The following is a 13482-nucleotide window of genomic DNA, read 5'->3' on the forward strand; positions in this document are numbered from 1 at the left end:
GGACATTCTACCTCTAGGCTACACCCCAAGTTCTATTTTGTCCCTTCCTTCCTTCTTTCCTTCCTTCCTTCCTTCCTTCCTTCCTTCCTTTTCTTTTTGCAGTACTGGGGATGGAATCCAGGAGCATTCCACCTCTGAGCTACACCCCCAGCTCTATTTTTTATTTTTTATTTGAAACAGAGTCTCACTGAGTTGCAAAGGTCTTCACTAAGTAGCTGAGGCTGTCCACGACCCATGATCCTCATGTCTCAGCCTCCCAAATGCTGGGATTACAAGCGTGTGCCACCACACCTAGCCAAAGGAGTGTTTTTAAAGTGGGCTTTCCTAGTGGATAATCAGGTGGTATCATGGGGCTGATGGCCTCAGGGTATATTGGGTAGATACGGCTTTGCATCCATCTGTGGGGAGCCATTAAGGCTTTCCCCTAAATTAATATTTCTGACTCAGCTGACTGTCCTTTGCCCAGAGTTAACAAGGTTTGGGGTCATGGAAAGTTCAAAGTAAGAGTTCTGGAGAAAGATCAGATGGTGATGGCACGAGGGTACTGATTAACCTATCTGTAATGTATGTGCTTTGGATTGGTCTTTATTGTATTCTGGTGGTGGTAGCACGAGGATGTTGATTGACCTGTAACTATAAATACCTCTGGAAAAACAAACCCCGCGCCAGTGCAATAGAGAATACTGACCCAGGAGTAGTCGTCGACCAGTGGAAAATATTGACCCGAGAACAGGGGTCGGCCAGTAGAGATAGTAGGCTGGTGGTCCCCCCCACCTTATAACTAAAAAAAAATTCTTAGAGTTAAATTCTTCATTCTAGCCGGGCATGGTGGCGCACGCTTTTAATCCCTGCTCTTGGGAGGCTGAGACAGGAGGATTGCACGGGTTCGAAGCCAGCCTCAGCTACTGAGTGAGACCCTGTTTCATATATATATATATATATATATAGTCTGAGAGTATAGCCCAAAGATAGAAAGCCTCTGGGTTTCACCCCCAGTACCACCAATAAATAAATAAATAAATAAATAAATAAAAGAAATTCTTCATCCTCACGCCTCTCTTCAGAACCCGTACTTTCGCTGGCTGGCTCCAGCATCCATCCTATGGGAAACTCAAAATATGTTCTATTTAGCAAGCTCTTTCAGTATACCAGGAATTGTTCTCCCTGATAGACAAATACCATCTCATAGAAAGTTCTGTGACTTAGCTTTGGTACCCCACTCTATAAGTGAATGCAGTTACATTGCCCAGGATCATCCTGTGAAATGACCAGACCTGTCCAGGGGAACAAAGGAAGGATCACTCCAAGTTTATCAATTCTCAACCCCTGGCTTGGTGGCTGTGAGGCTCCCTAGACACCAGGGTCTGCAGATGGGCATGTTCGTGCTTTATCCTCCCAGTGGGTTCCTGGGAAATAGTATGGGAATGCAAATCAGATGTCAAGGTAAACCGATTAAGCAGTAATTCTTAAGTATATATGTGTGGGGGAAGGGGCTGAGGGTGAGTATCAGAGCCACTGAGTTGGGGTGGCAGAGTTCAGAATCCACCAGCTCTAGCTTTTGCATGGACTGTGTGAGAGAAGCCACTGGGGACCTAACAATACAGGGACATCCTCTTTATGATACTCTCTTTCAAGGCCTTTTATTTATTATTTGTTTTGTTTAGAGTACTAGGGATTGAGCCCAGGGGTGTTCTATCTCTGAGCTGTACCCCCATAGCTTTTGTTTTGTTTTGAAACGGGGTCTCACAACTTGCTAAAGGTCTTGCAAAGTTGCTGAAGCTGGCCTTGAACCTGCGATCTTCCTGTCTCAGCCTCCCAAGTACTGGGTTCACAGGCGTGTGCCACCATAACCAGCTTCAAGGCCTTTTAAGAAGCCAAAATTTCCTTTACTGATACAGACAAGCACTACATTGAGAAAACACGGGTAGCCCTTCAGTCCAAGCAAGGTGCAGTCGCCTTGGCTTACAAGCCAAATGAAGACATAGAGACAGACACAGCAAGGCTCACACCTATACAAAATAAATAAATAAACAAGTGTCCCTCTGTATCTGAGGGGGATTGGTTCTAGGACCCCCAGAGATACCCAAATTTGAGGATACTCAAGTCCTTATATAAATGGCATAGTATTTGCATATGATTTACACACATCCTTCTGTGTCCTTTAAATCATCTCTAGATTATTTAACATAAGGCAAATACTATGCAAATAGTTGCCTGTCTTATTGTGTTTGGGCGTGCACATGTGTGTGTACTGTTGGGATCAATCCCAAGACCTCTTGCACACCAAGTATGCACTCTACCTACCACTGAGCTATACCCCAGCCTATTGTTTTTAAATTCCTATTATTTTTGTGCTTATATTGTTATTTTTTTTATTTCCCCTTTTGGTTGTAGTAGAGATTGAACTCAGGGGCCTTCTACCTCTGAGATTTTTATCTTTTATTTTAAAACAGAGTCTCAGCCTCAGCTAAGTGGCTGAAGGTCTCACTAAGTTGCTGAGGCTGGCCTTGAATCCATTTTGATCCTCCTGTCTCAGTTTCCCAAGTACTGGGATTATAGGCATGTGCCACCAGGCCTGGTAATTTTTACCAGTTTTTTTTTTTTAATATTTTTGATGCCCGGTTGGGTGAATCTACGGGGGTGGAATTGTCAGATACAGAGGGCTGACTGTAAATATAATAGCCAGCTGCAAGTGATGTTCAGTGGTTTGCTGGTAAGTCTTTTTTTTTGTGTGTGTGTGTGTGTGTGTGTGGTAGTGGGGTTCCTGGAAACTCTTCTATCTCCGGGCTACACTCCCAGACCTATTTTTATTTTTTGGAAACAGGGTCTCCTAAGCCAGCGCAGCTGGCTTCAAACTTGCGCGATCCTCCTGTTTCCACCTCCCAAGCGTGGAGATTACAAGCGTGCGCCACCACGCCCAGCTGCTGGTAATTCTTTAACCACAGGTTCTTTGGGGACGAATGCCTTTATGTGTAACATATGCCAATCTCTGTGGAGTAAATATTAACAATATTCCGTTATGTCTGATTTCAAGCGACTGATTTAACTTCCTTGAGTGTTGCTTTTGGAGGATAGAGATGGGAAAGTTAGAACAATGCTGGTCTCTCAGGAGCCACTGAGACCCAGTCCAACTCAGCACTAGCACTGGACTCGGACTTCTTCCTCACCTATGCACACCTACCAACCTCCTAACTGATGCTATGGTTTGATGGCGTCCCCTCCCAAACTCAGTGTTGAACCTTAATGGTCAATGTGATGGCATCACGGTTTGGGTTCAGAATGACCTCGTAAAGGCTCACAGGTTGAAAGCCCATCTCAGTGAAAAAATATTCAGAGGTGAAACAACTGAATCAGGGTTCTGATTTCATCAGTGCATAAACACTGAAGGATGCAGGGATGGTAACTTGGGCAGGCGGCGTGTGGTTGAGGGAGGCGGGTCACTGGTGTATGGCCTTGGGGACTTCCTGCCTCCCTCTCCACTGAGTGGACCTCAGCTTTCCTTTGCCATACTGTTGCTGTCACGTTTTCTGCCTTGAAGTCAGCCAACTGTGGGCTGTACCTCTGAGACCATGAGCCACATAAATATTTCCTCCTCTCTGTTGTTGACCTTGAGTATTTTGGTCACAGTGATAGGAGAGCAGACGAAAACAGATGGTGTTAAATTGTGGAGCCTTCAATAGAAGATTAGGCCATGGGATCTCCCCTCCCTTGTGAATGGATCGCAGGTCCTTATAAAGAGGCTTCTCATGGCCTCCTGTTAGCTTGCCCTTTCCCCCTCTCACCCCGGGAGGACACAGGGCTCCCTCTCTCCAGAGGGTACAGCATGGAGTCGCCATCTTGGAAGCAGAGAGATGCCGTCACCAGACAACAGAACCTTCCGGTTCCTTCATCTTGGTTTTCCCAGCCCCCCAAACAGTGAGCAAAACATTTCTGCCTTTATAATTTACCTACTCTCTGGTAGTCTGTTGTATGTAGCAGCAACAGATGGACTAAGGCACCTGGCACCCAGGTTGTACTACGCCAATCAAGGTAGCCGGGGAAGAGGACTCCTAATTAGTCTTTATTGCCGACGTTCTTGCCCCTCAAGGGACTGTGTTGCTTTCGGTTTCCCAGTAAGTTTCATCACGCAATCAACTCCACTTCTGACATTTTTGTTCCCACACATTTCCACCATCCTTTCTTTAACTGCCTTCTTTGCTTCTCACTGTTCTCCACTTTGTTCTCACTAACCCAGAAATCTCTCTTTTTCTTTCTCATTAGTCCATCATGGAGCCAACGAACTACTCTGATCACGACTCGTAAGAATAATGCACCTAGTATATGTATTCCGAATAAAGAAAGCCAGATGCTCTAAAATTAAATTAGATATGATAAAAATCAATTGATAGCCTTTAAAATCTTTTTATTCTGAGTAGACCCTGCCAAAATTGATGACCAAGTTTCTGTCTAACATCTCTAATCAAAATTTTTTTTGCTTCCATCACTCAAATGGAATTACACATTTAAAGGGCTTCTGCTATTAGAGTGGTGTTTATTCAGTCCCATCAAAATGGCATTTTTTTCTAATTACATTATCATTATATACTCTACTGGAAAGAACTTTCTGAAGCTGGCCTAGGGAAATGAATCATTTACAACTATTGATCTACATAAATAATTATTTTCTTAATCCGCTAACATAAAAATATATCTAGGGCCCTAAGTAACCGATTCATAACATACTTTTCCTACATATTGTTTTACTTTGGAGCTCCAGATCTCAGGCATTTACATAATTATTTGTGTCACATCTGTGCCAACCTGCTAGTACTGCCTACTTAATGTATTTTTCTTTACATCGGCTCCCATTTTAACCGACGTAAAATTGCGGCGGTCCCTTGGTATCCACGAATCATCAGATTCAGAACTCCCTGAAGCTCCTAACATCCAAGGATGTTCACTCCCTCATGAAAAAGCGCGTCGTATTTGCATAGAACCTATGCATAGCCTCCTGTATACTTTTGATCATCCGGAGATCACTTATACCATTCAAGGCAATGCAAATCATATGTAAATAGTTGTTATACCATGTTCTTAGGGCATAATGACAAAAAAAGTGTGTGCATGTTCAGTACAGATGCAAATCAACCCGTGGTTGGTTGAATTCATGGAAGGCTGATGGTATATAAAGTGGAAACTTTAAATCATCACCAAAAAATGGAATGCCAGTATCATTTGCCAAAAACAGTCACCCTTTAAGATATTTTCCAAAACACCTGTCCACATGTGTGTGTCCCACAAATCACCTCTCATAGCAACTACTTTGGTATGCACACACCACGTTGGGTAATGCATGTCTATCTATTCACACTGAACTCCACCCTGGGAACAGGAGTAGATTCCTAGCTGGGCGTGGTGGCCCATGCTTATAATCCCAGCATTCGGGAGGCTGAGACAAGAGGATCGCGGTTTGCGGACAGCCTCAGCTACTTAGTGAGGCCCTCTGCAGCTTAGTGAGACCCTGTTTCAAAATAAAAATACAAAATAGGACAGGGGGTGTAGCTCAGAGGTCAAATGCCCCTGGGTTCCATCCCCAAACCCACAAAAAAAAAAAAAAAAAAAAAAGAGTAGATTCCTCTGGGACTGAGCAGCTCTCAATGAAACAATCAACTGAGGTTTCAAGAGACACCTGGTTCCAAGCTGACTCTCTGTGCTAGCTAACAAAGCAGTGTCTACAATGAGGGCTGGGGGCCAGGAGGACCCCCAAAGACTAGCTGCTTCTCTGTTATATTGCTTATGCCAGAAGTTCCTTCCTTGAGCCAAATGGTTTCCAAACTCCATGCTACTGGTAAGAGAAGGTTTGCTAAGAGTGCTGCTGATGGGCTCTGGACACATGGCTTGCTAACAGAGCAAATCAACCTCAATTAGTCTTATCTTTTGGACTTGGTGAGAGATGTAATTGATTTGTTTATATTATTTTAATTAATCCATTTTTTTCTCATGGTGCCGGGGGCTCACACCCAGAGCCTTGCACATGCTAGATGAGTGTTCTACCATTCAGTTATGTCCCTCGTCTTCGAGGTTATATTTAAAGAAAGTTCTGGGAAAGGAAAAATGTATGAGAAGCACTGCAGAGATTAAGCTGAAATTTCCTATGAAATTGCAAATGACTTTAAAAGCACATTTTGACCTAAGGTGCTAAAGAGCAAGGAGGAGGGTTGATAGGAAAAGGAAGAAGAAACAAAGTACATCAGTGAGGGAAGAGGGGAAAAAATTTACCCACCTCTCATCACAGACCCTGCCCGCTTCGCAATTTCTGACAAGGGCTGATCTTGTCTGGTACTCAGAAGGACAGGAAATTGCTGTCTCATCTGGCCACAGAGACAGAAAATGCAGAGTGGAGATAGAAACAGAATAGAGGTCTCCTAAGGAGTCAACAGTGGAGGGATCTGAATTCTAGAGGTGAAAGATAAAAGCATGTATTTCTGAGATGTGGTACCGCCAGTTAAAGCTCTTCCACCTCCACTATCTCCCCAGCACTCAGGGAAGTGCATTAGTTTGAGAGTGGTAAGCATACCAGAACCATAGTCCATACTAAAGCTCAGAGAAGCTAGCCAACCTTACCCAAGGTTACGAGCCATGGACATGCAAAAAGAATGGGATTCTGTTGAGTTATTCCATGCTTTTGGTTTTGAAGTCCTTGCCCCACGCTTTAAGTGTCAGCTTGGAAGCTTATAAAGGACTTGAAGATGCTGAAGTCAGACCAAGAAAAGTAAATGCATCTTTAAGGAAGGTCAAGAGCCGGGCGTGGTGGCACACACTTGTAACCCCAGCATTCGGGAGGCTGAGATAGGAGGATCGCGGCTCACGGACAGCCTCAGCTACTTAGTGAGGCCCTCCGTAAATTAGTGAGACCCTGTTTCAAAATATAGAATAAAAAATAGGGCAGGGGGTGTAGCTCGGAGGTCGAATGCCCCTGGGTTCCATCCCCAGACTCGTCACACAAAAAAAGTCAAATCCAATGTATTCATGTAACCATTTGCTGGTCCTCACCTGCTCTGACGTCTCTGAACATGGCTTGGAAGGCCGGGAGGTAGCTGCTCTGAAGCTTGTCCAAGATTCTAGCCATGCCCTTCACCTCGATCCTTCTCAGTTGATTATAAATGTATTCCAGATTCTCATACCTGCAGTGGCACAGAGAAGGGGAAGTCTAGGTGAACATCGGGAAAGAGAAGTCACACCATGATGACCCAACCCCACAAAGGTAGAGAGGACCCCTGCCTCCAGGCTAGCTTCCAGAGTCGGCACTGCAGCCCGATGAGCTGGGACATCTGTTCTGGGCTAATGAGGGCAGAATGCTGAGTCGGGAACAGAGGTTCAAAGGGGCAGCTCCAGGAAACGGTGCTGTGACCATCTGGTGGCTCACAGCTTGGCAGCTGGGGGTCATTAGCGAGTGCAGTCAGGTTGGGGCAGGATGAGGAAAGCATCATTGGGGCAAGGCTGCCGGAGAAGGGCCTCACTGCATGCAGGTCAGTGAATGGAAGAAACCAGGCAAGAAATGGGGCATCTGGGCGTGGTGGTGCACACAGGGATGGAGCCCTACAGGCAAGCCGGATCGTGCGATGGCATGGGTACTCTCCAATGTGAGGCTGGGGACATCTGCCTGTCTCCTTCTGAATAGAAGATGATAACTAGGAGCAAGGAAATTGGGAGCGAGCAAGCAGGGGGGAGGGGAGATGAGAAGGCATAGAGGCAATAAGGAGGTGTTTATGGCCATCCTGTGGTGCCACTCAGTGGATGACAGACTTTCTAACTGGGCTAATGATGAGCTGGGGCCGTGGAGAGATAATTCTGCATCTAACTTCTGTTGTGGCCACCGTTTCTCATTGCTATGACCAAAAGTCCTGACAAGAGCAACTTAAGAGGAGGAAAGGGTTATTTGGGCTTGTGGTTTCGGAGGCTCAGTCCATTGTTAGTTGGCTCCAAGGCAGAAACTGCAGAGACCAGACACTGGAGGAGTTGACTCTGCTCTCACTTTAGGTGGCCAAAAACCGGAAGAACTGGGGAGGGGCCAGGGTCATATCCAGTCTCCAAAACCACACCCCCAGTGGCCCATGTCCACTGGCTGCGTCCTGCCATCAAACCCAGCTGCGTCACTCAACACTTGAGCCTTGGGGGGCATTTTAATTCCAAACCATAACAGCTTCCAAAACTCTTATTTTTCGGATCCTTATGAAAGGTATGCGCAACTAGCCTTGGGTGCTCAAGGAGAAGGAAATTGAAATTAGAAGCAAAATGTTAAAAAGAGTTGATTAATGTCACATGTCGTTGAAAGAGCCTTTCATGAAATGTCAAAAGACGTGTGCTGAGAGCAGCCCGAGAAGGAAAGGATGACTGTTGAACCCAGGGGATGGATGGCATACTCTGGTCCACAGAAAAATTTGTCTTGCCCAGTGGTACTGAGCTTTCTGCCCTGGCGGGGCTGGTGACCACCTGCAGGAAGGGACCACACTCCACGATTAGCTCCACCAGGCCCGCATCTTCTCCTAGGACTCAGGCATGTGCCCACCTGTTCTTCCAGAACTCCAGCTCTGCCTTGGGGGTGGGATGCTCCCCTTGTATGAGGAGCTGCGAAGACTCTCTCTTGAGCACCACCTGGACTTGGTGGCTCCACTTGATTACTGCAGACTCAATGGCATAGATGACTGACTTATCGATGGAGTCCAAGCTGTGAAGACAAAAAAAAAAAAAAACTGCTGGCACATGTGGATGTAACTGAAGTCTGGGTGTATTCATCTGTTTTCCACTGCTATGACAAAACGCTTGAGACTGGGTAAGTTATAAAGAGGCTTGTTTTACTCTTGGTTTTGGAGGCTGGAAATCAGAGATCAGGTGTCTCTACATATTTGGAATCTGGTGAGGGCCTGGTGTCTAATGGCTTCGTGGTGAGACAGGATGCCAGAGAACACAGGGGGGCCAGTCTTGGTCTTTTGTAACAATCCACTCTGGAGGAAACACACTGGGGACATATGAAATCTACATTGGTCTCCTCTGGTTGTGGTGCCCCAATGACCTATGTACTTCGCACTAAACTCCACTCCTTAAAGGTTCAATCACCTCCAACGGCAACAAAAATTGAGGTCCAAGCTTCTGACAGGTGAATTCTTGGGGGCCAAACTCAAACTATAGTACTGTAAGTCCTCCTCCTGCACCAGGCAAATTGCCAGCTCTGTGTGTGCCATCACTGTGATCTCAATTTGTTTTTGTTTTTCCAAAAGTGAGTGAAATTTTCAAGCTTTCTTCCAACACACCTTAAGTTATCGCTGCCTGAAGTAACTTACTTATGTCTGGGAGGGATTAAGTTTTGTTCGCTTTTGTTACTGGGGATGGAACCCGGGGGTATTCTACCAAGACACAGCCTCCAAGCCCTAATTTACTTTTTTTTTTAAATTTTGAAGCAAGATCTTACTATGTTGCTGAGGGCCTTGCTAAGTTGCTGAGATTGACCTTGTGCCTCCTGTCTCAGCCTCCCAAGGACTGGGATTATAGGCATGTACCACCACACCCAGTTTAGAAGGGATGAAAAAAAAATTTTAAATACATTCTGCCTGCCTTTCCACTCTGTTTTAACTGAAGACTGTACATGCTGAGCACCCAGGGCACAGTAGTAAAGCCAGGGAGTGCATCATTCACATTTTCAAGTCAGAAACCCCATCATCACTCAACTTAATTAACTTCATATTTGCTGAGAAACGGCAGCACAAGTGATCACAAAAGGCCCTGACCATCAAGATTCATGTGTATTTATTTTACCGATACTCTGTACCCCAAAGTGATGTAAAATCACAATACACTAGATTTTTAAAAAGCCCCTGAAGCCGGGCATGGTGGTGCACGCTTCTAATCCCCGCGCTTGCGAGGCGGAGGCAGGAGGATCGCGCAGGTTCGAAGCCAGCCGCGCTGGCTTAAGAGACCCTGTTTCCAAAAATAAAAAAGTATAAAATAGGTCTGGGAGTGTAGCCCAGAGGTAGAAGGATTTCCAGGAGCCTCAGTACCACCAAAAAAAAAAAAAAAAAAAAAAAGCCCCTGATGGGAGGGATTACTGGCTCTTCCCCAAAGGATCCAACCTTTTGGGAAATCAGCTCATTGGAATAAAGAGAGCCCAGATCAGCAAGGATTCTATACACAGACTGCATGTTATTAAGTGATAGCACAAAGGGACCAGAAAAGGGGCCATTCACACTTATTTGTTCATTTTGAAAATCGGATACTTTTATTAAGCCATAATATGTTTTCCAGCTAACTAGGAAACTGCTTCAAAGCATATATGTTGCAAATTACTTGCAATAGGAAAACACACACACACACACGCACACACACACACACACACAGCAACTCATGATGAAATATATTGCTATTACACATTTTACTTGTTTTTCGGGTGCATCATGGCTCCTGAATACACATCAACGACAGTGCCGGAGAAACTCGTGGCACTGTGGCAGACCGAGTTCACCCAGGAAGGCCACGTGTTACCAAAACATAGAGATGGGCCCCAAGGGCGCACACCCGTAACCCCAGTATCTGGGAGATGAGAAGATCACAGGTTTGAGGTCAGCCTCAGCAGCTTGGCAAGAAACTCAGTAACTCAGGGAGATCCTGTTTCAAGATAAAAAAGCAAAAAGGGCTGGGGGCGCTGGGAGGCGGAGACAGGAGGATCGCGCAGGTTCGAAGCCAGCCTCACTGGCTTAAGAGACCCTCTTTCCAAATAAAAATATCCCTGGTACCACCAAAAATAAAAAAAATGGCTGGGGGTATAGCTCAGCAGTAGAATGTACCTGGGTTCAATTCTCAGTATCAAAAAAAGGCAGATGTGTACCAGATATACATGTATATGTATGTGTATATATATGCATGTGTATGTATGTGCATTGTATATGTACATGTATATGTATGTGCATATGTATATGTATGTGTGTTGTATATGCATATGCACATATGTGTGCATGTGTGTATATATGCATATGTATATATGTGCATTATGTATGCATATGTATATATGTGTATGTATGTGTATGCGTATATGTGTATGTTTATATGTATGTGTATGTGTATATGCAAGTGTATGTTTGTGTATACACATATATATGTAAAATGTTTTGTTAACAACAACAAAATTTATTATCTATATATATATATAGCCTGGCTTGAGAGAAACAAAAAATCCCAGGCACAAAAAAAGCAAAGACAATTCAAAGGTGAAATGACTAAGGGGAAATTGATGGTGAGTAAATCTCCTAAAAGGAGAGAAGGCTGGGGTCTGAATGCTCATTTAGAAACAAGAGGCATTATCTCCCCAATGAAACCAGATTTGTTCCAGAGAGAGAGAGAGAGAGAGAGAGAGAGAGAGAGAGAGAGAGAGAGAGAGAGGGAAGGGAAGGGAAGGGAAGGGAAGGGAAGGGAAGGGAAGGGAAGGGAAGGGAGGAGAGGAGAGGAGAGGAGAGGAGAGGAGAGGAGAGGAGAGGAGAGGGGGGAGAGGAGAGGAGAGGGGGGAGAGGGGAGAGGGGAGAGAGGAGAGGAGAGAGGGGAGAGGAGAGAGAGAGAGGAGAGAGAGAGAGAGAGAGAAAGAAAGAGAAGAGAGAGGAGAGAGAGAGAAGAGAGAGAAGAGAGAGAGAGAAGAGAGAGGGGGAGAGATAGAGAGAGAGAAAAGAAGAGAGGAGAGGAGAGGAGAGGAGAGGAGAGGAGAGAGGAGAGAAGAGAGAGAGACAGAGAGAAAGAGGGAGAGAGAGAGAAGAGAGAGAGAAGAGAGAAGAAAAGATAAGAGAAGAGAAGAGAGGAGAGGAGAGGAGAGGAGAGGAGAGGAGAGGGGAGAGGAGAGGAGAGAGGAGAGGAGAGAGGAGAGGAGAGAGAGAGACAGAGAGAAAGAGAAAAAGGGAGAGAAAGAGAGAGACAGAAAGAGAGATAGAGAGAGAAAGAGAGAGGAGAGAGAGAGAGAAACAGAGAGAAAGGAGAGAAAGAGAAAGGGAGAGAAAGAGAGAGAAAGAGAAAGAGAGAAAGAGAGGAGAGAAAGAGAGACAGGGAGAAAGGAGAGAAAAAGGGAGAGAAAGAGGCAGAAAGAGAAAAAGAAAGAGAGAGAGAGAGAGAGAGAGAGAGAGAGAGAGAGAGAGAGAGAGGAGATAAAGAGAATCCCTAGAATCTGAAAATGCCTGCAGCTGCTGTAGAAGGAACATCTGGAATGGTAACAAGGGCCACCACAGTTAGTTCTGTGACACTGTGTGCTAAGCAAATGTGGGGAAGCGGCACTCAGCCTTCCGGACTGGGTCCTTGCCAATGATGAGCCACTGTCCTGAGAAGGAAATGACAGATATTGCTGTGGCCACTCTCATCCCTGAAAGGATTCTGGATGGAAAGGCCACGTTCCTGTGGTCACCTTAAAAGATGTCAGGTGGGGGTGGGGGGCACTACACAGAGAGAAATATACCAAGTACTGTATGCGTGGATGTTTGTATCACTTTGAGTCTCACGATGGTGTATAATGATATTGCACCAATAAAAGTATATATATATATATATATATATATATATATAAAGATGTCGAGTGGGGGGGCTGGGTAAAGAGTCTAATCAGTGTAAACACAGAGTCTCAGGATGTTGGCAAAACGGAACAGACAGTGGGCTTGTGTATACGGCGAGATGTGCAGAGGCCGGCAGAGAAAAGCCAAAGAAAACGTTCAGATAGACCAGCTTCCTCCATCTCCCTGAGGTTTATACGGCCAAGCCGGTGATACTCACACTGTCTCACTTCCAGAATCCATAAACTCCAGTTTTTCCGAGCCCACGGGCAGAGGCAGCAAAGTTTTCCCCTTGACTTGCTCGAGGAGGACCAGGAGGTCACCCTGGAGGGCGTGGGCATGCTGCCTGACATCTTGGCACACCATCGGGGGCCAGTCTAGGTGATTCTTCTCATTAGCCAGGATGGGTGTGACGACCTGGAACAGAGTGGCACCGGCAAGAAAGGTGGGCCTTCTACTTCTGAGGCCATACAGGAACGTTACGCTAGAAAGGGGACAGGACACTGTATACAACCTTATGCAGGTCACGGTGCTGGGAGGCTTGATACCAAGTCCAGCACCACACGCTCCCTGGGCATCCGGCAAAATCAAGAAAACCTCACACCGCCCACCCACAAGTTTTCCTCTCTAGTCTGTTCCTGCAGATAAGGTCCCCTAGGCAAACAGCCCTCCTTATCAGTGCCACCTCATCCCTGAGCTGTGGGCTTCTGTTCCCTACCAGCTTGTGGAATTATTCTACCAGCCAATCACATCATCCTACAGGAACCAGGGGATAACACGGCTGCTTGCTGCTGCAAAGCATGTATGCCACAGCCCCTGCTTGTTCTGTCTGTTCCCAAGTGCAACCCTCACTTGGCTCTGATGGTACGGAGGATGGTACAGAGTCCTCCTCTCGGCTGTGAGTATATGTGATTGATTAACGAGTTGCCGT

At 45.7% G+C, this 13482-nt stretch overlaps 1 protein-coding gene across 1 annotated transcript in view; it reads right to left on the reverse strand.

Moving 5' to 3' along the window:
- DNAH9 (dynein axonemal heavy chain 9) overlaps window positions 1-13482 on the reverse strand; it is a gene marked incomplete at both ends in the record, with an annotated part of 402526 nt that overhangs the window by 382241 nt on the left and 6803 nt on the right. Inside the window, 3 exons of the mRNA XM_080712788.1 lie at window positions 7033-7163; window positions 8549-8707; window positions 12772-12968. Coding sequence (XP_080568914.1) covers window positions 7033-7163; window positions 8549-8707; window positions 12772-12968 — 487 coding nt within the window. The remainder of the gene's footprint in view (window positions 1-7032; window positions 7164-8548; window positions 8708-12771; window positions 12969-13482) is intronic.

This window comes from Muscardinus avellanarius, assembly GCF_963383645.1.
Source record: "Muscardinus avellanarius genome assembly, chromosome: 16".
Lineage (NCBI taxonomy): Eukaryota > Metazoa > Chordata > Mammalia > Rodentia > Gliridae > Muscardinus > Muscardinus avellanarius.